Genomic DNA, 23,161 nt, shown 5'->3' with positions numbered 1-23,161 from the left:
ACTCCTCCCTAGTTTGCCTCCCCCATGTACCCCACTGGTTCAGGTTGGTGGGATCCCTGGGTTAACCCACTGAACGGCAGGACCTCCTCAGTTCCTGCACCGACCCTGACAAGGGCCTTTCAGATCCACAGCCAGTGAGTGAGTGTTAGAGAGAGGCTGAGATTGGACTCGTGGGGACGTCTGAGGGCAATGAGATAACTGCAGAAGAGGAGGGGCTGGCTCTGGCTTTGAAAGAGAGAAGACTCCAGTGGCTGGAGCCCGACTGTCTGGTTTTGGTTTGAGAAGAATAAGCCAGATGGGGATGAGGTGGAGGAGGGGGAGCTGGCCCAAGGCTTAAAAATGGGGCAAGGGTGGGGGCCAAGCCAAGTCCTGAGCTAATCAGGAAGTCAGGAAAACAACTGGGCAGGGACTCTGGTGTCCCTGAGTCCTTTAAAGAGGCTGCTGACCTCTGAACCACCAGTCCCTATAAACCTGCAGGTGTGCCTGTGGCCCTCCCTGGAGGAAGGGTGGGTCAGGCTCACTGTCTGGAGGGTGGAGCAGACAGAGGGTCTCTTCCAGCATCCCGGAGGGATTAGGGCCAGGCTGCTAGGTGCTCATATTACCTAAGGATGTTCCAGCATCAGCAGACAGCTTGAAGTTTTCCTAGAGCTTGGCCACTTAGCCCTGGCCACCTTCAATATGGGAAGTGGGTGCCTGTGCCTTTAAATTCTCAGCAGGTTGAAATGGCTGATGACATCACTGGTTCCCGGGAGCTGAGGAGCTGGAGTCAGAACCCTAGGGAGCCAGGCTGCACTGCCGGGGGCTGCAGACATGGAGGGCCAGAGCAGCAGTGGTAGTGCCAGGCCAGGTACCAGAACTGGCCTGGGACCCTTGCCTGCGCCCCATGGGGTTTTGCAAGCTGGGGCACCCTCAAAGGTAAGAGCCCCCAAACCCTAGCTCCCATTCCTGATCTTTGGTCTCACTCCCCCACCACACACACACACTCTGCAGGCACTCTGGTGCCCCTGGCTAAGTGGTTAAGAGACTGGTACTTTTCTGTGCCCACCAAGCAGGTGCTGGACAAAAAAGATCACCCTGTAGGGGCAGTGGTGGGGTGCCCGTAGAGAAATAGAATCAGCCACGGCCCAGAGCCCCCCAGAAGCACTCTGGATGGTTGTCAGGGGACCCAGATATTCTCCAGCTTTGCTGTGTGACCTTGGGCAAGTTACTGGTCCTCTCTGAGCCCATGCAAAATGAGGGGGTTTGTGTCTGAAGACTAGAATTGTGACATCTGTGATGTCTAAGTTGTGAGTGCTGGAGGCGGTATGGTGGTTGGGGGGAGGGGGCACACAGTGGGACACTTGGAGCCCAAGGGGAGTATCCAAACTGCAGCCTCAAAGAGTGAGTTCGAGGAGGAGGCAGAGTTTCAGGTTCTCTGAACCGAGAAGGACGCAGACAGAGACTGGGACGGAGCAGGACGGGGCCACCCTGGGGTGAATGCGGACCTTCTGTCCTCCCTGGCAAAGGACAGTTTTCCTGGCCTCTGGAGACTGAGAACATCATAGCGGTACTGACGAGGCAGGGGGGCTACTGTCCTTGTCCATCTGTCGGGTGTAAAGGGTCCCTGCTTGCCTGTCCTCACAGGTGGGGAGAGGACAGGCAGGATAAGGGGGCACAGCCTGGGCACGGAGAGGCGAGAGGCGTGGCAGCAGACCACACTCCCTGGGATACCTGGCCAAGGGTGGACTCCCTCTCCAGTACTCGGGGACTTCCAGGAAGTGCTAGGCTAAAGGTGACATGCTGCTCACCCTGTGGTGGGGACCCTTCCCAGGGTCCCTTTGCCTGAAATCACAGAGCCAGGGTGGGAATGCATATGACAGGCTCAGCTGCCAGCTCTCACACTGCACAGAGCGCTGGGAAGGGATCAGCACAGGCAGGGCTGTGACCAAGGGGTCACCTAAGGGCTACTGGCACTGTGGAGGGAGGAAAAGGCACTCAGCAGGGTGGCCCCTGTGTCCCCAAACGCACACGGACAGACTTGGAGTATTGTCAGCAACCCTCGGTAGGGGAAGCTGTAGTGGCTACAGTGGTAGCTGCCCTAGAAGCTGGTCAGGATAGAGGAAGACTAGGAGAGCCCTCAGATTCAGAAGCATGCTCTTCTTGGTCCATTCAGGGTCTCTCTCAGTCTTTTAAAGTTTAATATGGAAACATGGCTTTGTATCCCGTGTCTTCTGAGAGAGAAACTGACCTAGAGCAGAATGGGTTGGAGTGCAATAGCAGGGGAGAATTTCCTTGGAATGAGCCTCTGTTCTCAGCTGTGTGGGTCTGCTGGGGTCTCTATGGGATCTGCTGTTCTCAGCTGTATGGGTCTGCTGGGGTCTACGTGGGATCTGCTGTTCTTAGCTGTATGGGTCTGCTGGGGTCTACGTAGGATCTGCTGTTCTCAGCTGTATGGGTCTGCTGGGGTCTACGTGGGATCTGCTGTTCTTAGCTGTATGGGTCTGCTGGGGTCTACGTGGGATCTGCTGTTCTCAGCTGTATGAGTCTGCTGGGGTCTACGTGGGATCTGCTGTTCTTAGCTGTATGGGTCTGCTGGGGTCTACGTAGGATCTGCTGTTCTCAGCTGTATGGGTCTGCTGGGGTCTCTATGGGATCTGCTGTTCTCAGCTGTATGGGTCTGCTGGGGTCTCTATGGGATCTGCTGTTCTCAGCTGTATGGGTCTGCTGGGGTCTACGTGGGATCTGCTGTTCTCAGCTGTATGGGTCTGCTGGGGTCTACGTGGGATCTGCTGTTCCCAGCTGTATGGGTCTGCTGGGGTCTACGTGGGATCTGCTGTTCTTAGCTGTATGGGTCTGCTGGGGTCTACGTGGGATCTGCTGTTCTCAGCTGTATGGGTCTGCTGGGGTCTACGTGGGATCTGCTGTTCCCAGCTGTATGGGTCTGCTGGGGTCTCTATGGGATCTGCTGTTCTTAGCTGTATGGGTCTGCTGGGGTCTACGTGGGATCTGCTGTTCTTAGCTGTATGGGTCTGCTGGGGTCTACGTGGGATCTGCTGTTCTCAGCTGTATGGGTCTGCTGGGGTCTACGTGGGATCTGCTGTTCTCAGCTGTATGGGTCTGCTGGGGTCTACGTGGGATCTGCTGTTCTTAGCTGTATGGGTCTGCTGGGGTCTACGTGGGATCTGCTGTTCTCAGCTGTATGGGTCTGCTGGGGTCTACGTGGGATCTGCTGTTCTCAGCTGTATGGGTCTGCTGGGGTCTACGTGGGATCTGCTGTTCTTAGCTGTATGGGTCTGCTGGGGTCTACGTGGGATCTGCTGTTCTTAGCTGTATGGGTCTGCTGGGGTCTCTATGGGATCCGCTGTTCTTAGCTATATGGGTCTGCTGGGATCTCCAAAAGGGATCCACTGTTCTTAGCTATATGGGTCTGCTGGGGTCTCTATGGGATCCGCTGTTCTTAGCTGTATGGGTCTGCCGGGGTCTCTATGGGATTCACTGTGCTTGGCTATATGGGTCTGCCGGGGTCTCCATGGGATCCGCTGTGCTTGGCTGTATGGGTCTGCCGGGGTCTCCATGGGATCCGCTGTGCTTGGCTGTATGGGTCTGCCGGGGTCTCCATGGGATCCGCTGTGCTTGGCTGTATGGGTCTGCCGGGGTCTCCATGGGATCCGCTGTGCTTGGCTGTATGGGTCTTCCGGGGTCTCCATGGGATCCGCTGTGCTTGGCTGTATGGGTCTGCAGGGGTCTCTATAGAAATGGAGACTCAAGCCCTTGGTAAAATTCACCCTGAGTCATTGATTTGTCCTCCACAAGGTGAACTCAAGTTTTCAGCTTTCAGCAAAGTACACAGGCCCAGTAACCTCGGAACCAAGGTTGGCTATGGCACCTGTGGGACCACGGGCAGCTGTGTTACCTCCCTCCGAGGGACCAAGGCCAGCTTTAGCATCTTCCCGACTCTCCACCCCTGGAGAACAGAAAAGACCTCCATCCCACCGCACCTCCAACCTGGCTTCAACATCTGTGGGCCAGCTGGTGGTGTCTGCCTCTGCAGGACCAAAGCCTCCAGCAGCCTCCTCAGTCTCCATCCTGGCTCCAAAGTCTCTAGGGCAGCTAGTAATATCGGCCTCTGCTGTGCCAAGGCCTCCTCCAGCTACCCTGGGGCCCATCCTTTCTCCAACTTCCAAGGACCAGAAGCAGTTATCACCCACTTCTGTGGGACCTAAGCCAGCGCTGGCAGCCTCAGGCCTGAGCCTGGTCCTGGCCTCTCAGGAGCAGCCCCTGCAATCACCCTCCAGTCCTTCCCCAGTGCCCAGTCCTACTCTGTCGCCCTCTCAGGAGCAGACCCTGGCTCCAGCACCTATGACATCGGCCCCGGCCCCAGCTTCTGAGAGACAGTTGCCAGCTAAACAGAAGGATGCCGTAGTACCCAGGCCCATTCCCCCTCCAGAGGGGTGTCTCCAGACTCCAGCTCAGGCAGCTGTTCTTGCCACCTCTCCACCAAGGGCCCAAGCTTCCTCAGACCCCCGACTTTCCCCCTCCTTCCGTGCCCGACCAGAGGCTCCACGCCACAGCCCCGAGGATCCAGTCCTACCGCCGCCACTACAAACCCTGCCCTTGGAAGTGAACCCAGGCCTTCCAGAGCAGGGCACCCGCTCCCCTGGACTTCTGTCCCCTACCTTTCGACCAGGAACTCATTCAAACCAGACTGTGCCCCCACCTCTGCCCAAGCCACCTCGGTCTCCCAGCCGCTCCCCTAGTCGTTCTCCCAACCGCTCTCCCTGTGCACCCCCAGCCCCTGAGACAGCTCTCCCAAGACCTGGCACCCAGAATGCAGTGCCTGGCAGGTCCCCGAGCCCTAACCCACAGGCACAAGAAAGCCCAGCCTCCACCACCACCTCACCATCTTCCTCTTGGTCAGCTCAGCCTACCTGCAAGAGTGACCCTGGATTCCGGTGAGGCATTTTCTCTCATGGAAAGTTACTGGGTCTTGAGAGCAGAGACGGGCCATTCTTCCAGGGATGATGTATTTTCACTCAGTTCACCTCCCTAAGTATTTATCCTGGTGCAGGGCAGTGCTGCTGGGCCCACTTGGTTGCCCTAGAAGATATTGTATCTTCCTAGGGGACTTGCTTTTCCTTCAGTTTATCTCCCCAGGAAGGTAGCTAGGGATGCTAGGTCGACTCTGCGTCTTTTCTAAGGGCCCTTACATCTTTACCTGCCTTGTTTTAACTCCCCAGAGAGAGTCCCGTTAGAGAGGAAGGGAGGGTGGGGAAATGGTGCCCAGCAGTTAACTCCCCCATGCCCCTGCCTCTAGGATCACTGTGGTTACATGGAACGTGGGGACTGCCATGCCCCCTGACGATGTCACATCTCTTCTTCACCTGGGCGGTGGCCATGACAGTGATGGTGCAGATATGATTGCCATAGGGTGAGGAGTCATGTGGGTGTGTCCCTTCCTAAGCATTTTGGCCTCATGGACACTCACCCTTAGAAGGAATTTCTAAAACAGCTCCTCCAATCTGATGGTTGGTCCCTTCCCCCTCGCCTCCCAGGTTGCAAGAAGTCAATTCCATGATCAACAAGCGTCTCAAGGATGCGCTCTTCACCGACCAGTGGAGCGAGCTCTTCATGGATGCACTGGGGCCCTTCAACTTCGTGCTGGTGAGGACGCTAACACCCTCGTGGGAAGCAGGGATGCTTCTGGTTTCCTGCTCCCATCTCTAAGGGCTCTTCAGGGACTCTATGGCTGGGCCTTTGAATCCGAGAGAGGGGGGAGCAGGAACAGAGGCAGAGGCTGGGGGAGAGCCGTATGTGGAGTGCCCCCAACAGGCCTCCCCCTGCAGGTGAGCACCGTGAGGATGCAGGGTGTCATCCTTCTGCTGTTTGCCAAGTACTACCATCTGCCCTTCCTGCGGGACGTACAGACGGACTGTACACGGACTGGCCTGGGCGGCTACTGGGTGAGCATGGGAGCTGGCTTGAGTGTGGCCTGCGAGACTCCTGCCTCACACTTGCATCCCTCACCCTGAGGCGTACCCCAACCCAAGCACCACCTATCGCTTGGCCCATTTCTTTAGACTGCGTCCCCTCTCTGCCCCTTCCCTGTACCAGCATGCTGTTTCTTTCCTTAGACCCCACCCCTAGCTCTGATGCCCAGCCCAGGCCAGGCCCATGACCTGTCAAACCTCGCCCCTAGGGTAACAAGGGCGGAGTAAGCGTGCGCCTAGCAGCCTTCGGGCATATGCTGTGCTTCTTAAACTGCCACTTGCCGGCGCACATGGACAAGGCAGAGCAGCGCAAGGATAACTTCCAGACTATCCTTAGCCTCCAGCAGTTCCAGGGACCGGGTGCACACGGCATCCTGGACCACGAGTAAGTGGGTTTGCAGAGTGTCGGCTGGATGGATGCGGAGTGGTGGGCCTATTGACTGTGAGGGACCCACTCATACTACCTGTAGGGAAATGGAGCAGATAGCAGGTTGGTGGGAAGGGGTGGGTCCTGCAAGGTGGAACTTTGCTGAGGGACACCTTCTTGCTGAGGGTCCTAACCTAATTTCTCTAGACCCTCTTACTCTTCCGTCTCCATTCCTGGGCTGACTGAAGGCTCTGGCAGGCCCCGCCCATTGGGACCTCAAAAGGTACCAGTGCTGTGGGGTTGGATAGGTGCCAAGAAGGACCTAGATTGAGCCTTCGCACCCCATGGACCCACTAATCCCCATTCCTACCCCGGAGCAGCCTCGTATTCTGGTTTGGGGACCTGAATTTCCGCATTGAGAGTTATGACCTACACTTTGTCAAGTTTGCCATAGACAGCAACCAGCTCCATCAGCTCTGGGAAAAGGATCAGGTAAGAACCCTATTCTCCCTCCTTCAACCCTGAACTCAACCAACAGCTCAGGTTTCTGCCCCATCCTCATCTGCCCCATCCCATGTCTGAATGCTGCAAGGCCCAAGTTGTTTGTTTTTCTGCTTTTCTGGACCCCACAGCTCAACATGGCTAAGAGCACTTGGCCCATCCTGAAAGGTTTCCAGGAAGGGCCCCTTAACTTTGCTCCCACCTTCAAGTTTGATGTGGGTACCAACAAATATGATACCAGGTAAACCAAGAGATGGGGTGGGATGAGGGAAAGGGAGCCTGTGAGAATCAGGGCAGAAGATAAGCCTGGGACTGTGCTTTGACCCCAGCCCCACCCCAGCCCCTGAAACTCAGGTTACCTTTCCTACACAGTGCCAAGAAGCGGAAGCCAGCCTGGACAGACCGTATTCTGTGGAAGGTCAAGGCTCCAAGTGGAGGTCCCAGCCCCTCAGGACGAGAGAGTCACAGGCTCCAGGTGACCCAGCACAGCTACCGCAGCCACATGGAATACACTGTCAGTGACCACAAGCCCGTTGCTGCCCAGTTCATCCTGCAGGTGAGTCCTGGCCACATCCTCAGCTTGTGACATCCCTTGGCCCCTTGGCCCAACTGAGAATCCCCTATTTTTTTTTTTTAGCAATCCTCTATCTATCTAGCAGTCTTTTTCATCTGTCCTTAAAAACATCCATTCTTTCAAACCAAGAGGACATGGGGTTATAATCTCCATTTTCAGATAAGATCATGGCACCCTCCCTTGCCCAGGACCACACAGTAGTAAGAGGAAATGAAAGTATTTGCTGTTTGATTGCAGAGCTCGTATCTATAACTGACTTCCTTCTTCCAAGAAATGTTTAGGGCAACAAGTTAAAATTTGAATGTGGAAACAGGAGAATCAAGAGTTCAGGACCAGCCTTAGATACATAGAGAATTTGAGGCCAGTCTGTGGTATATGAAACCCTGTCTCAAAAAACAAAACAACAACAACAACAAAAAAAACCCCACATGTATAATCAATGTATAATCAGAGCAGCAAAGTCAAAATATGTGCTCAAAGCCCAGGTGATTTTCATTTATTGTTAATTTATTAAATGATCATCGTCTTATCATATGGCAGGCATTATAAAATGGGCAGTGATGAAGAAGAGAGAGAGGAAAAAAATGCAAAGTCAGGCCGTAGATACACCAGTTGGCAGACTACCTGCCTAGCATGTACAAGGCCCCCAGCTCTGTCCCTGCACCAAACTCAGTGCCACGGTCTCCACATCTACAGATATACAGATAAAAATATTTTGAGGAAATATGTGTCCAGGGGGACTAGAGAGATGGCTCAGCTGTTAAGAGAATTTAATTGATCTTGCAGAGGACCCAGGTTCAGTTTCCAGCACATGAATAGGGCAGCTCTCAATCAATCACCTATAACTCGAGATCCAGGAGATCTGATGCCATTAGCTTGTGTGGGCACCCCCACAGTGCACATACCCACCTTACCACCCCATAAAAACATGCACAAAATTTTAAAAGAATATTGTTTTAAAACATGTGCCTATATTGAATATATGTAGACTCTTGTCATTTTCCTTAAACAGTACGGAGTAACAACTACCTTCATATCATCTGCATTATATTGTACTGTATTCTATTATATTGTATGTTATGTAAGTGTAAGTAATCTAGGAAGAATTGAAAGTGCACAGAGGGCTGTACCAGGTACACGTACATACTATAAACTGTTGTACGGAGGCACACCAGCATCCCTGGCTTTCAGTGTCTACCAGGGAAACCAAACACACTCAGACGCTCAGGGGGGACTTTATTGGGTTAGAGCTGCAGTTTCTAGTCGCCAAAGTGAAAGAGGGGAGCTCTAGACTCTTAGAAACTGGAAGATGATGTCATCTAACTCCATGATTGACTTTGGGGTAACCTCAGGCTCCTTCTGAGATGGCCGTGAGCCTCAAGTCACATAAAGGTTCGGTGAAGGAAGCAAAACTGGATAGATACCATGTTTCCTACCTGGAAATCTAAGCTGTGTTTTCTGGATTTCTTGGTCTGATAAGAAGGAGCCCTGCAGGCCAAAGAATGTTTCCCATGGTAACTTTGTCATGTGATCAGTCAGTGGGACTTAAGCCAATACTTCAACTGCAGATGGAGATTGGCCCAAGCCTGGTCTCCTGTGAACTCTGGGACAGGGACAGGGTGGGAGCTTTTGCTATTGTCATTTTTAGATTGCTTCTTACTTTGTATTAGGCTTCTTTAAGCTCATGAGCTCCTACCTCAGATCCCCTAGTGTTAGGGTTACAGATATGTGCCACCTCATCCCAGCCCTTAGTCAGGGACCTCACCTTGAGACTCAGCACTTTTGCCACACTACCTGCTCCTTCCTGTGGTGGATAGGGGGGAAAAGTTACCTGGGGCTTGAATTCAGCTCAGCGGTAGGGCATTTCCCTAACATGGGCAAGGCACCAGGTACAATCCCAGTGCTGCAAAAAAAACTAAAAGAAAATAACTTTTTGAAAAGTTAGCATAAATTGGGACTGGTGGCCTACACCTGTAATTCCAGGATTCAGGATACTGAAGCAGGTGGATCAAGAGTTCGAGGCCAGGAGCCAGGTAATGGTGGAGCACGCCTTTAAACCCAGCATTCCAGAGGCTGAGACAAGCAGATCTTTGAGTTCGAGGCCAGCCTGGTCTACAGAATGAATTCCAGGACAGGCTCCAAAGCTACACAGAGAAACCCTGTCTTGAAAAATATTTTTAAAAAAGAAAAGAAAGAAAGAAGGAAAGAAAGAAAGAGTTCAAGGTTAGCCTGTGCGACACATAGTAAGATCCTGGATTAAACAACAATAAAAATTACCCATTGAGCCAAGCAGGGTGGCAAATTTCTCTAATTACAGTATTTTGGAGGCTGGGGCAGAAGAATTTTAAGTCCAAGGCCAGTCTAAGCTATTCAGTGAGTTTCAGGAGTCCCTGGTGCACAGAGACTCTGTCTCAGAAACAAAGTCCAGAGTTACTACCACATACCTACTCTGTGTTAGGCTATGCATGGACACTTAGCATGCACCATCCCTAATGTCTTAGGCCCTGGAAGGTTGGGAGAAACCGAGTCTATTTATTTACTTTATGCTCTTCGTTTATGTTATGTGTTTTGACTGTGTGTGTTTCTGTGAACCTGGTACCTGTGGAGGCCAAAGGAGCCATTAGATCCTTTGAAACTAGATGGCTGTGAGCTGCCATGTGGGTGCTGGGAATTGAACTCAGGTCCTCTGGAAGAACAGACAGTGTGCTCTTAAACACTGAGCCATCTACCTTTCCAGCCCCTTGCTTTAATAAATTCCATTCATTTATGTGCACAGGTGTGCACTCCCTGGAAGAGGTCAGAGGACAACTTTTGGGAGTTCGTGCTCTCTTCCCAAATGTGGATTCCAGGGATTAAACTCAGGTCAGACTGAGGACCAAGACTCCCACTGAGCCATCTCTCAGGCCTTGTGTTTTGATTGATTGGGAATTTCTTTGTTTCTTTGTTCTTGTCTTTTTAGAACAGAGTCCCTTGTAGTCTGGTCTGGCCTCCAACCAAGGACCATCCTGGGATCTGATCCTCCAGCCTCCACCTAAGAATTAGGGTTCTAGACGTGGACCACCACGCCTCTGCAGGGATTTTGACCTTGGAAAGCCTTGGCTCACATTTCAACCTGCCTTTCTGTTAGGAACCTGGGACAGGGAAGGAATGCACTGGTTTCTTCCGGAACAGCTAGGCTCTGAAGCTGAGGGAGGGAAACCTGAAACCAGACCAACAGGGACCAGACAAAGGCCTGTGGCTGGCACCACCTGAGCTGGCTCCTAGGGACACAGGTGGCCAGTCCTCTGGCTGCTGGCCACTGCAGAAACTCCACCTAGTCAGGTGACTCTCTGGTTGTCCTAGCTGGTCACGTTTATACTTTGTCTTCCTGGACTGATGACAGGCAGTTATTAGTGGGCCCTTCATAGTAAGATTCAGATGGGGGAAACCGAGTTTGGAGTGGCTAGGGTCTTGTCTGAGATCACACAGCAATTTGGTGACAGAGCTAGAAAACGCACTGAGGTCTGGGCTCTTGTTGGCTCCAGGGAACCACGCTTATCCTGGGATCTCAAGTACCCCAGGGCTTTGTCTATGTCCCTTGCTAGCCTTTAGGTAGATTATTTAGTGAGCACCTAAGCAGTTTGAGGAAAATTGCATTTCAGGGAAGTCAGGGAATCAGCAGTACAATCCCGGGTCTAAAACAAGAGCTTGAGCACTGGAGAGATGGCTCAGCGAATAAAAGCATTCACTGGCTGCTCTTCCAGAGGAACCGGATTCAACTCCCAGAACTCACATGGCAGCTCACAACCATCTGTAACTTCAGGACCAGACACCAGACACACACAGTACACGGACACATATGCAAGCCAAAAACACTCATACAGATAAATTTTTTTTTTAGAAGTTAAAACTAGACAAGAGCCTCTGAGTTTACAGACCAGGCCCTGCCTTTCAAAAAAGTCTAGGAAGTAACCCTCTGTCTAAGCCGGCAATGACTGAGCCGAGGCCAAATCTAAGACTGGCTGTCTTCAGAGCTCCGTTCCGCTCACTTCCTAAGAAAGCTAAGGGTAAAAGGAGGCCCGAAATGGAGGCAGGAACTTTGCTTGTTTGGGTTTGGTTTGGATTTTTACCAGGTTTTTGGAACAGTTTTTCATTCTGGTCTAGAGCTTGCTGTGTTACCCAGGTAGTCCTCAAATTATAAATCCTCCTGCTTCGGCCTCCAGTAAGACTGTTGTTACAAACCCGGGTCACTACCCAAGAGACCTAGGTAATGTGAGACGTTAAAGGGCATCTTCTGACATTGTCCCCTGTCCCTGCCTTGCTTGGGCAGTTTGCCTTCAGGGATGACGTGCCTTTGGTACGGCTGGAGGTAGCCGACGAGTGGGCCCGGCCAGAGCAAGCTGTGGTGCGGTACCGCATGGAAACAGTGTTCGCCCGGAGCTCCTGGGACTGGATCGGCTTGTACCGGGTGAGACGGGCAAGAGTCTGGGACTCTCAGGGAGGAGGGGGCCTACCCCCACCCCAGTATCACTGGCTTGTCCTGTGTTTGACTCTCTGCTGGGAAGCTGCAGCATTAGGGTGTCCCAACCCTGGTTCCTCTTTGCCTAGGTGGGTTTCCGCCACTGCAAGGACTACGTGGCTTATGTCTGGGCCAAACACGAAGAAGTAGATGGAAATGTCTACCAGGTACTTAGAAGGAGAAGAGGGTTGGAAGAAGGTCCCCATCGCCCTGGGGACACAAGGGTTCTGCCTGGGGGAGGGGGTCCTGAGGCTACCCCTTGGCCCCAGCTTGGGCCTCTACCCCTGTGCCCACCAGGTGACCTTCAGTGAGGAATCACTGCCCAAGGGCCATGGAGACTTCATCCTGGGTTACTATAGCCACCACCACAGCATCCTTATTGGTGTCACTGAACCCTTTCAGGTAAACAGATCAGACTCTAGGGCCAAAGCGCATCAAGAAGTCCCAGTCAAATGTCCCATCTTCTGGGTTCTGCTCTGGGACTCCGAGACCAGTAGCCCTACCGCTCTGGGTCTGCCAACTTGGAGGGAGGAAGTGGGCAGGCTAGCAGGTGGGATTGCGCAGTGGCTGGTGTCCTCTGCAGATCTCGCTGCCTACCTCAGAATCGGCCAGCAGCAGCACAGACAGCTCCGGCACCAGCTCGGAGGGTGAGGATGACAGCACTCTGGAGCTGCTCGCACCCAAGTCCCGCAGTCCCAGCCCTGGCAAGTCCAAGAGACACCGTAGCCGCAGCCCTGGCCTAGCCCGCTTCCCTAGTCTCGCTCTGCGCCCTTCATCCCGTGAACGCCGTGGTGGCAGCCGGAGCCCCTCACCCCAGAGCCGCCAGCTGCCTCGGGTGGCCCCTGACAGGAGTCACAGTAGTGGCAGCCGAGGTAGTAGTGAGGAGGGGCCCTCTGGGCTGCCTGGCCCATGGGCCTTCCCACCTGCTGTGCCTCGAAGCCTGGGCCTGCTTCCAGCCCTGCGCCTGGAGACCGTAGACCCTGGTGGTGGAGGCTCCTGGAGACCGGACCGGGAGGCCCCTGACCCTAACAGCCTATCGCCCAGTCCCCAGGGCCGACTGGGCCTAGAGGAAGGGGGCTTGGGGCCCTGACGTGGGCAGAAGGGCCTGGACAGCCTCACTCTGCCTCTCTCTTCCACTAACCTGCCTGCCTCTCTCTTGCTGCTGCTCCAGCGGTCTGTCCACCACACCTGCCACTCTGTGTTGGCCAGGAGTGGCCATCTGGAGCTCCCCAAACTCAGTCTTGGCACCACCTAAACTGTGACAATCAGCAAAGCCTCGCCTGGGCCCCCATCTGGGATGAGGGGGGAAACTCTGGCAGGTGTTTCCATCTGGGAGGTCATCCATTAGGAATAAAACTCTCCAGCTTCGCTCCTGGCTCCTTCCTGACTTGTGAGAAGTTTGCAGATGAGGGTGGGAGAAGTTATAGATGTGAGGAGTGATAAAGCTAACATATATTAGGCACCAGCTGTATATGGAAACATGTCATCTCCTTTAATCTCCCATTTAATCTTAGACCCATTTCACAGATGAGCAAACTGAAGCCTCCAAGAGGCCCCCTCAGGGTTTCAAGAGCAGATAGCAAAGCTCAGTCTGGCTAAGCACTAGAAGAAGAGAATGTTTACTGGTTGTACATGTGTTTATTAATTCAGTTACTCCTCAGCAGCCCTGTGAAGTAGTTCATGTTTACGGCTCCCCTTTTCAGTCTGGGGGTGTAACTTAGTTGATTGCATGCTTGCCTAGCAACCCTGAGTTGAAGGGTTGAAGCCCTGGGTTCCATTCCCAGTACCACATAAAACTTGGCGTGACGACTTACTCCTGTAATCCCAGTCCTTGGGGGTAGAGGAGAGTGGACCAGAAGTCCAAGGCTATACTCATGCACATAACAGAAGCCAGCCTGGGCTACAGTTAAACCCTGGCTCAGACAAAAAACAAAACCAAAACAACAAACAAGTACAAAAAAAGAAACACCTCCTTTTTTCAGAGGAGGAAACGAAGGTCGAGCAGGAGCAGGGAGGTCCCTAACTCCGCAAGGGCACAGAAGAGATTTCAGTTTAGAGTTAGAGCAGAAAGATTAGCTCAGGCTAGGAAGGGCTATTAAAAAACGGGGGTCTCTGGTGAGGAGAGCAGGGAGCATGCTCCCCATGCTGGGTTCAGATCTGGGTGTTTCCGCTGTATCCCTGTTTTCCCACCTGCAGCTCTAGGCCTCAGAGCCAGGTGCTGAGGCTCCCGGATGCAGGGCCCAGGACACGTCAGTTTTGCAGCAGGGACAGTCAGGTCCTACTTCTGGTACCTCTGCCATCAGTTACTCCCCGTTTCCACCTGTGCATGAAGTTTCCCGGCAAGGTCGAAACCCAAGGCTTCAGAAGGCACCTCCTCAATAGCACGCAGAGGCACAGGGGGTTGTGTCACCAGCTGCAGGTCACCCAATGCAGCAGATGTGGCCCAGCGTCTGGGCCTTGAGGTTCCTCCCATCAAGCCCTCCTATTGTCCATGTGAGTCACGCTGCTCCTCGAAGAAGAGGCCGAGTCTCTCAGAACATAGCAAAGCCAGAAGGAGGTCCAGGCTGCTGCACCTGAGGTCATGAGCTCTGGAATGTCTTCTGTCCACCCACTCTCCAAATTGCACGGGTTAGTTGTAGACACTGGCTGTAGAATGACCGGGAGGTCCCTGAAGGCTCCAGAGGCTGTGCCACAGTCCCATCTGCACCTTTACCCCAGAAACGGAGTCGTTTCCGCTGAAGCCTCTGCAGGTGCCGCGCTGACACCTTGATGGCCCTGTGGTCTCTGGAGCAGCTGTGGGGAGAGCAAGGGTCAAAACCAGCAGAATTCCATCCTACAAGACCCAGAGAGGAGCAGGTGTGAGGCCAGAGTCACCAGCAAGGCAGAGAGGCAGAATTAACCTAGGCTAGTAACCAGAGGCTTAGGTTCCATACGGAATGGTTGTAGAAACCTGAGCCAGTAATTGAGCCTCAATTTCCCTATCTCTGTATCAAGCAGGTCTTGAGCTATGCTCAGCACATCTGCTATTTTCTTGTCTCCTGAAATCTTTTTGTTTGTTTGTTTGTTTGTGCATCCTAGACTGGCCTTTAAATTGCTGCCCAACCCGGCTGGGCCTCAGAGTACTTATCCTGCCTCATCTTCCCAAGTCCTGGGACTCCAGGCACGTACCCCACACCTGCCTTTCCTATAGCATTCTACAGACGAGGAAGTGGTAGACAGTTGGCAAGCTACATCAGCTTGTCAAAGACAAACGAGGATTAAATCACAGAGCCCAGGCACATACATCCCCCAGCCACCCCAGCCTGCTGCAAAGCTGGGCCCAGGGCAGCATGGAGTTCAGAGTCCCCGGACCCTTTTCCAGGCCCCTCGTCCCAGGCACACAACTGGTCTCTATATAGGCAAACCCAGCCCTTGGCGAAGGCCCCCACTCCTCCTGGCTCTGCCATCACTCACCCTTTGCCTTCAGCACAGTCGATTTGGGGGGCCAGCTTGAAGCAGGTGGTTCCCAGGAGCTCCCAAACCTTGCTGGTGCCGGCAGGGGGGCTGTGGAGCCTCAGGGCGTGTGCCAGACTGAAGGTAGATGCAGGTTCAGGCCATGCCAGAGCCTTGCCAGGTACCCCTGCACAGTCCTGGCAGCAGGCAGCCCACCCCCAAGTCCACCCAGCAGGCCTCACCGGCGGGTGCAGTTGCAATGGAAAAGGGGCGTTTGGGCACTGTTGAGAAGGTGGAACTTGGTTTCCTGGGGCTTGATCTGGTGTTTGCACTGGTCCAGGTGTTGAAGCCTTCGACAGACTCGGTGGGCACCTGGAGACAGATGTGGTCATTAAGAAAGCCTGGCCCACCAGGGAGCCCACCCGTGCCTGCCACCATTCAGGAGATACACCAGCACATATGCTTAGTTACATGGTCCTTTTTTGTCTCCGCCCCTGTAGTCACAAAATGTCACTCACATAGAATGAACCACACCCCCCACCCCATGCCCAGTCACTGTTTGGAGATCCCAGATAAGGCTTCCTAGACATAGAGACTACAAAGATGAGTCTGAGAGAGAAGTGAGCGCTTCAGTTGTTTCTTCTCGGCTTGAGCATGGAACCTGGGGCCATGCATGTTGTAGACAAATGCTTCACCACCAGCTTCATCCAGCCGGGTACATCTCACCCTTGCAGTTGGCATTTGGGTACAGTCAGAGTTTATAGGGCCTAAGTGTTCTGAGTGCTGAGATTCCATTAGCTAATATTGGGAGAGGTGAGGGACTCAACAGGATGTGGTGTGGCCCCACTTATAAAACATGGAACCCCCTGGCTATCCAGATGTGATGAGAAAAGTTGGGGTGCCTGGGAGGTGTTTAGAGCAAGAAAAGAAGCAATTCCTGCATTTGTACACAGAAGCAAGAACACCCACTCACCCCACCCCCTGAAAGTTTGGTTTTTAACTCACCTTGAAGTTTTGGGCCCTTGTGATAGCCTGGATGGGGGACTCCTGACTGAGCTCTGGGAACCACATCAGGCCTGGAGGCAACAGCAGGGGTCTGGAGGGTTGTGGTGGTGGTGGTTGGGCTTTGGTGCTCGACTTGTGTCTGCTGTAGGCGCCTCTTCTGGGGGAGTTTGCTGGGGGCTGGACTCTGGGGGCTGGGTGAGGCAGGTGAGGTAGCTACAGCCTCCCAGGAGGCATTATAGTAGGTCCTGGGCTGGAGGTGAGCGAGGGGCACTGAGCCATACGCCTTGCACCTGAAGGGGACAATTCAAGGCAATTGATGACCCAGAATTCCTGTTCACAAAAGCCCCAGAGTCATCTCTACAGAGGCTAAATTTCTGCCAGTCCCATCTGCCATCCCACTGGGTTATGGGATAAACCCCAGAAGGGTCCAAACCCCTGACCCTGCCCAAAGGAAAGGACAAACTCTGCAATGCACGGTTTCTAGAGGACAGACAGACCTCCTTCCCTCCCTGGTCTTGGAGCCCAACTTGCCCTGCTGGCTATGCAAGGACTCAAGTGGGCAGCCACGCACCCGCCCCACCAGTGCCACGCCACACGTACCAGCCCCGCCAGTGCCACGCCACACGCACCCACCCTGCCAGTGCCACGCCACACGCACCCACCCCGCCAGTGCCACGCCACACGCACCCACTCTGCCAGTGCCACGCCACACGTACCAGCCCCGCCAGTGCCACGCCACACGCACCCACCCCGCCAGTGCCACGCCACACGCACCCGCCCCGCCAGTGCCACGCCACACGCACCCGCCCCGCCAGTGCCACGCTCCACGTACCCGCCCCGCCAGTGCCACGCTCCACGTACCCGCCCCGCCAGTGCCACGCCACACGCACCCACCCCGCCAGTGCCACGCTCCACGTACCCGCCCCACCAGTGCCACTCCACACAGGCCTCCTGCTCCTTCAGCACAAAGCATGGGATCTCCAGCACATTGAAGAAGGCCATGCCCATGATGTCAGAGATGGAGTCACGCTGGCTCCTCAGGCATTGCTGAAACCTGCCCCCAGAACCAGAATTCAGGTCCCGGGACCCCAGAGAGCCTCCTGGCACATTCTTCAGCCCACCCTCTAGATGATCATTCATTTTCTGGGGCCTCAGTTTTGCCCATCTGCACTGAAGGTGGTCGGGAGAGGAAGGGGGCCCTGCTTCTGACCTTTAGAATACTCTGGATTTCTAGTGCTGATACCCAAGACTGGGTAACTCTGCTCTGCCCCTGAGCCCCGGGCCCTCTCTGCCTGCTGCCAACCTGGCATCACAGTCGCAGTGAGAGATGGTGTGGAATCGGAGGTTTCGGATGCCATAGTTAAACTGCAAGGGTGAGATGGTTTGTGGGCATTGGTCGTGTTCCCTGCAGCAGAGGTCAGGGCCGTGGAACATACCTGCATGGAGAGAAGAGGGAACAGGCTAGAGCAGGGCCCTGGATACTGTGCACCAGTTATGCCGACCTGGCCATAGTAGTTAGAATATTCCCAATTGTCATCCCAGCCCACGGTGGCCTCAGGACAGTTGGTCTCTGGATACACAACACCCATAGCGCCAACATATTCTGAGAAGACCATCCAGGCTCGCAACCTCCTTTGCCTCCCCCATGCCAGGAAGCTCACACTCCAGCATGTGGACGTGTCTTCCTCGGAAGTCACTAGAGCTGACTCACAGAGTTCTCAAGCTCACACCCAAATAAAGCTCCAAGTTATGAAGGTGTGTGTAATGGAATGACGGGCAGGAGGGGTGCAACATTTTCTCTGGTACCGCAAGGCTCTGGGTGGCCTACTCAGGTCAAGTTCCCCACCAGCTCCCCTTGCAGAAACACACCAACAACCACAGCCGCAGCAATAGCGACCTTCATGGGTGTTCCCCAGGAGCTAAGCTCACAGCAGTCCTGAAGGGGAAGTGGCCCTTTATCTTATAGATAAGAAACTTGAAGCTACAAGAAGTGCCAGTTTGAATGTGCTGAGCGGCAATCTGAACCCAGATCTGAGGGGCTTTTTCCACTGAAGTACCTCATGGGTAGAGGCTGTTTAGAACAGCAGAAGTAGGATCCTCCCCAACCTGCCTCCTCCCTCAGAAGGTGATTCACAGGACTTTGGGTTTGAGTAAGACCCATCCATGACATCACTTATGTGTCCCATGAAGAACTACTCATGCTCACCCCCCATTTTACAGATTAAAAAAAAAAGTTGAGGTTCAAAGTACCTAAGTCACTTCTCTAAAGACAGCCCCCTCCCCACATACACACCCCCGTGGCTCACCCAGTTCTGAGGAGTTCTCTGCAGAGTTCCCAACTCCACACCACAGCGTGCCAGGAATGGTCCAGCCTCTCCTCCTTCTAACGTGCCCGCTGTCAGGTGCTCCACTCTGCCCTGAGGCTCGCTTCTCCCTGGCTCCTGTAGGGCTATCCTCAGACCCCTGACAGGCCTCCCACTGGCTCTGCAGGGTGGCCAGGGCTCTCTGCAGCTCAGGTCCAGGTGTGTGGATGAAGGAGTGCCTCCAGGGCTCACGAGTACAGAGGACCCCGAAAGCTCTGATGAGCTCAGAGTCATCCTGCCTGATACATACCTTCAGCCTGTAGTGCGCATCCCAGAGGGCCTGGAATAGTGCCAGGCCTTGGGCATCTTTGCCCAAGAAGATCAGAGAACCCAGAGGGTTACCAGGGATGGGCTTGGCCAAGTAGCAGGAGGTACTGTCCCAGTGAAGGGTAAGGGAGCCCCCTGGAGCAACCCCTAGAACAGCCAGCATCCCCAGAAGGACCCCCTGAACCCCCATTCTGTCCTAGGCCAGCCTGCTCAGACAAAGCCCCCTGGATGCTTGCCTTTGGCTACCCACGAGGCAGCTGCTGAGTCTGGATCAGAAGGGATGCCAGCAGGCCCTGGGTGTCAGTCGGACCAATGAATGGAGCTGAAGGAGGAGGAGAAAGGCAGGAGCATGGGGTGATCTTGGGCTTGTAACCGAATCCACCGGCTGGGCAGGCTTCTGATTGGCTGAGAAGTGCATTGCTGGGCCCACGCCTCCACTCTCCCTGCCCTCAGTGCTGTCCAGTCACCTGCCCCAGGCCAGCCTGTAAGGATGCGACTGTGGGAGCCAAAGCCTTGGGCTGTGAGGGTGGGGGGTTGGAGGAAAGAAGCCAAGGAGGAGCTGTGTATCCTGTGGAGTAAGAAGAGAGTGCAGGGACCCCCAAAACCTGTCGTTGTCCTCCTAACCCAGTTGTGGCTGCCGCACCCAAGTCTACAAAATTGGCAAAAGGCCATGTACCTCACTCATCCAGGGCGGGTAAAAGAGTTGAGGGCAGGCTGGGACTCTGGGGCCCACCCTGGGAGTTCCCAAGTCTTTCCGGGTCCTGGCTCTCAAAAAGACTGTTAGTATACTCCAAAGAAAGTGCCCAGACCCCTGGGACCCCTGAGACCTCCAGGACCCCTGGGACTTTAAGCACACATCTGGTCCAACACCTGATAGTGGGGATCCACAGCCAGAGGAAGACCTGAAAACAACGTGGAGCAGAGCTGGTACTGAGGGATTAGAGAAACAGGGTCCCCTGGATAAGTAGAAAATGGCTCAGAAGGCCAGGTCTGCATGCCTTTAATTCTAGGAGCATGGTCACCTGAGGACTCAGAAGGTATCATATGTCCCCCAGGAGACACGGGACTCTCTATTAGGGACAGGGTTATACTCAGCACTGTTTCTTTTGTCCCCAAGCTGATGTGTCATTCAGCTTCCAACCATCTGGGGAAGCTGGTACTTACACCCATTATATAGATGAAGAAACTGAGCTCAGCTGGATGTAGTGGCACACACCTTTAATCCCAGCCCTTGAGAGGCAGAGGTAGGTGGATCTCTGAGTTTGGGGCCTGCCTGGTCTACATAGTAAATTCCGGGACAGCCAGCACCACATAGTGAGACCCTGTATCGAAAAACTAAGAAGAAAGGAAGGAAGGAAGGAAGGAACCGAAACTCCATAAGGATGATAAAATTTTTTAAATTTCAAATTGCTTTCAGGCCCCATGAAGCAGGGAATCAGGGTCGACCTAGCTCAGCCCCTCTCCAGTCCCCTTCCTATCCCTCCAGGAATCAAATCCCAGCTTGGCAGAGTCAGAGCCAACACTGGGCAGGGGAGCTGGGGGGAAATAGCAGAGGACAATGAAAAGGGGATGGGTGTAAGTAACCTCCATGCCAAACCCTCCCCAGAGGTGGAGAAAGAAGGTGCGGAGTAGAGGAAGTGGTGACAGAAGGGGGAGAGGGTAGGGACACAAGCAAGCCCAGCGGAACCTTTCTAAAGGGAAAAATTTTTTGCATTATTGTGGTATTTTCTTTTGTCATAGGGCCTGACTTCCAGCTTGGCTCCCTTTTCCACATTCCACACCCTTCCTCACCCATCGCCTGGAAAGGCCGGAACAGATCACACCAAGCGCCCAGCTTTGGAAAAAACAGACAGATCCAGCAGGGACGATGTGAGCCTGGCTGTAGAAGTCAACTTCTCTGAGCCTTGGTCTCCTCTTCTGCATGAGCAGAGAAATCCCTGCAGTCACCTATAGGATGTTAGGCAAGATTCTTAAGGTAGACCCAGCATCTGTGGTCCAAAATACTCATGCCTCAGGGCAGCAGGAAGCAGCTTATCTAGGAGAAAGCAAATCCTAAGATTTGGGGGCCACTGTGTCTGTATCTACCCACTGTGGGACTGTGGCCAGGGCACTGCCTCTCGGGGGAACTTGGTCTTCTCTAGGTCACTGTTTTCCTCCTCTGCTGTGAGAAGTACCGTGGGGAGCATCTTTGAGATCTCTTCCTGTCTTGGCCCCGCGGGAAGGCAGGCTGGAGCAGCACAGGCCTCAAGGGAGGCAATCACCGGGCTTCTCTCCCCACTCTCCCTGGGTGGCCACATCAGTCTGCCAACAGGAGCTGTACCTTGTGTCCCATCAGGGTGTCCCTCGGAGAACAGCGGGATCCAAATGAGCAGGATAGGACAGAGGTGAAAACTTTCCCCTGAGCCTTCACCACTCTGATTCACAGCTGGCATTGGTGGGATAAGAAATAGATGTCTGCCCAAGAAATTGGTCCTTTTTTTCCTGTCCACATCACCCCCTTCCGCTCCTCCTCTTTCTTTCTTGGTGGGGTCTTGCTAAATAGCCCAGGCTAGTACCAAACTTGGACTCCTCCTGCCTTAGCCTTCCGAACGCTGAGCTTACCAGTGAGCACACCACGCTCAAGCTCCATGACTCCGTTCCTTTGGCTTCTCACTCATATCCCCATCTGCCTGTGGTCTCTTCTGTCTCCCTGAGCCCCGACTTCCTATCTCCCTGACTTTATCTCTCCACCTCTTTCCATTTCTCTCTCAGTGGGTCTCCTTCTTGCTTCCATATCTTCACTCCCCACTCCTTTCTGTTTTATGGTGCCGGGGCTAGAACACAGGGCCTTATAAACACACACTCACCAAGCACTCTAGAACCCAGGGCCTTATACACACACACCAAGCCCTCTGCTACTGAGCAACATCTCCAGGCCCATTTTGTAACAGACGCTTAGGGACTGTTTTTGCTAAAAGAGCATTGACTCCTTCCTCACTTGGTAACTACAGGTAAAAGTGGGCCGAGAGCCTAGAGTCTCTGCCTTCAGCTCCACCTGTCTCTTGCCTAACTATGCATGTAGCTGTGCTGATCATTTATGGAGTGGCCATCTCAAAACTTGAGAGACCTCCCCCATTTCATTCCCTTTCAAGGCTTCATCTTACTGTCACCTTTCCATAGTGTCCTATCCTGGGCCCCAGTTGTCCTGAACCTTCAGCTGCCTTAGATTCGGGAACAGCAGATCCATGAAGGACAGACCACCCTGCAATCGCGATCGTCTATGTTGCTAAGGCTGCACCTGGGATATGAATGATCATTGCCTGAGAACTGGCCTCAAACAAATAAGAGCCTTTTAGGACCTCCTCGCACAACCAGGACTGCTTAGGCATGTAGACTCTTGTCCCATTTCTTCTTCAATTTAAACCTAAAACCCGCCAGGCAGTGGGGGTGCACGCCTTTAATCCCAGCAGTAGGGAGGCAGAGACAGGCAGATCTCTGTGAGTTCAAGGCCAGCCTGGTCTATAGAGTGAGTTCCAGGACAGCCAGGACTACACAGAGAAACCTGTCTCGAAACCTCCCCTCCAAAAAAACTAAAGCTCAGATCAGCACTCAAATATGAATTTAGGGGTAGCTGAACCCCTTATCAGCCCTTCCCAATGTGTTGGTTAGATAGCTTTTATCTGCTATTCATTATTATTTGTATCTTTGGGGCTTTCGTCCTATTTTATTTGAGAGAGTGTTCAGAATTGTACCTCGGGCAGAACTTGAAGTCACTGAATGGCTCGCGTTGGCTTGCACCCTGCAGAGATCCACCTGCTATGGCCTCCCAAGTGCACACCACACCTGATACATAGAGGGAGTATACCTTCCCAGGACCTGGAGATGCTCCATTGTTGTACGCCCCCACCCCACTCTGACCTCAGAATCTTCCTCTCCACCAGCCTGAACGGTATCTCGCTCTGGCCTTCTGAGCTGGCACCCCCAGCTTTACCCAGAAAGCGCCGTGTGCTCTGTACTCTGAGAATGGGACAGGCTGTGCCCAGCTTCAGAGCATGCAATTCACTTAGAAACAAAAAGTCATTGCATTTACTGTGTGCCAGGCACAGGATGAGACCCTGCAGAGAAGATGCTTCTGAGAGCTGGGCGGGGGTGGGCAGAGGGGGGAGCTCAGGGGGAGGAAGAGGAAGGGAGCACATTCTCCTGGGAGAA

General features: G+C 53.7%; 2 protein-coding genes across 4 annotated transcripts; one reads left to right on the top strand and one right to left on the bottom strand.

The window, feature by feature from the left end:
* The first annotated feature begins 508 nt into the window (after nt 1-508).
* Nucleotides 509-13,718, top strand: Inpp5j (inositol polyphosphate-5-phosphatase J). 3 transcript variants are annotated; one of them, XM_075944065.1, is made up of 13 exons: nt 509-915; nt 3,793-4,931; nt 5,294-5,407; nt 5,532-5,640; nt 5,823-5,939; nt 6,176-6,351; nt 6,714-6,825; nt 6,966-7,075; nt 7,207-7,390; nt 11,718-11,855; nt 11,996-12,073; nt 12,204-12,308; nt 12,490-13,718. In XM_075944065.1, exons 1-13 carry the CDS (start codon nt 811-813, stop codon nt 12,994-12,996), a joined length of 2,994 nt encoding a protein of 997 aa, XP_075800180.1. In that variant the 5' UTR covers nt 509-810; the 3' UTR covers nt 12,997-13,718. The 3 variants fall into 3 exon arrangements, 2 of the variants coding, with proteins under 2 accessions (XP_075800180.1, XP_075800181.1); XR_012907317.1 differs by having other exon boundaries at nt 674-915; nt 12,176-12,308; nt 12,490-13,276; XM_075944066.1 differs by having other exon boundaries at nt 755-2,516; nt 3,351-4,931; nt 12,490-13,276.
* Pla2g3 (phospholipase A2 group III) lies at nt 13,529-19,268 on the bottom strand. The gene is made up of 7 exons (XM_075944067.1): nt 18,650-19,268; nt 17,647-17,779; nt 17,263-17,397; nt 16,344-16,633; nt 15,581-15,710; nt 15,360-15,476; nt 13,529-14,699 (listed from the first exon to the last, which is right to left on the bottom strand). The coding sequence occupies exons 1-7, from the start codon at nt 19,161-19,163 to the stop codon at nt 14,486-14,488; spliced, it is 1,533 nt and encodes a 510-aa protein (XP_075800182.1). The 5' UTR covers nt 19,164-19,268; the 3' UTR covers nt 13,529-14,485.
* Between the last annotated feature and the right edge of the window lie 3,893 nt (nt 19,269-23,161).

The sequence above is a fragment of the Microtus pennsylvanicus genome, chromosome 12, assembly GCF_037038515.1.
Source record: "Microtus pennsylvanicus isolate mMicPen1 chromosome 12, mMicPen1.hap1, whole genome shotgun sequence".
Classification (NCBI taxonomy): Eukaryota; Metazoa; Chordata; class Mammalia; order Rodentia; family Cricetidae; genus Microtus; species Microtus pennsylvanicus.
Note: the sequence above shows the minus strand (reverse complement) of the source record. Positions and strands in the feature narration are given on the sequence as shown.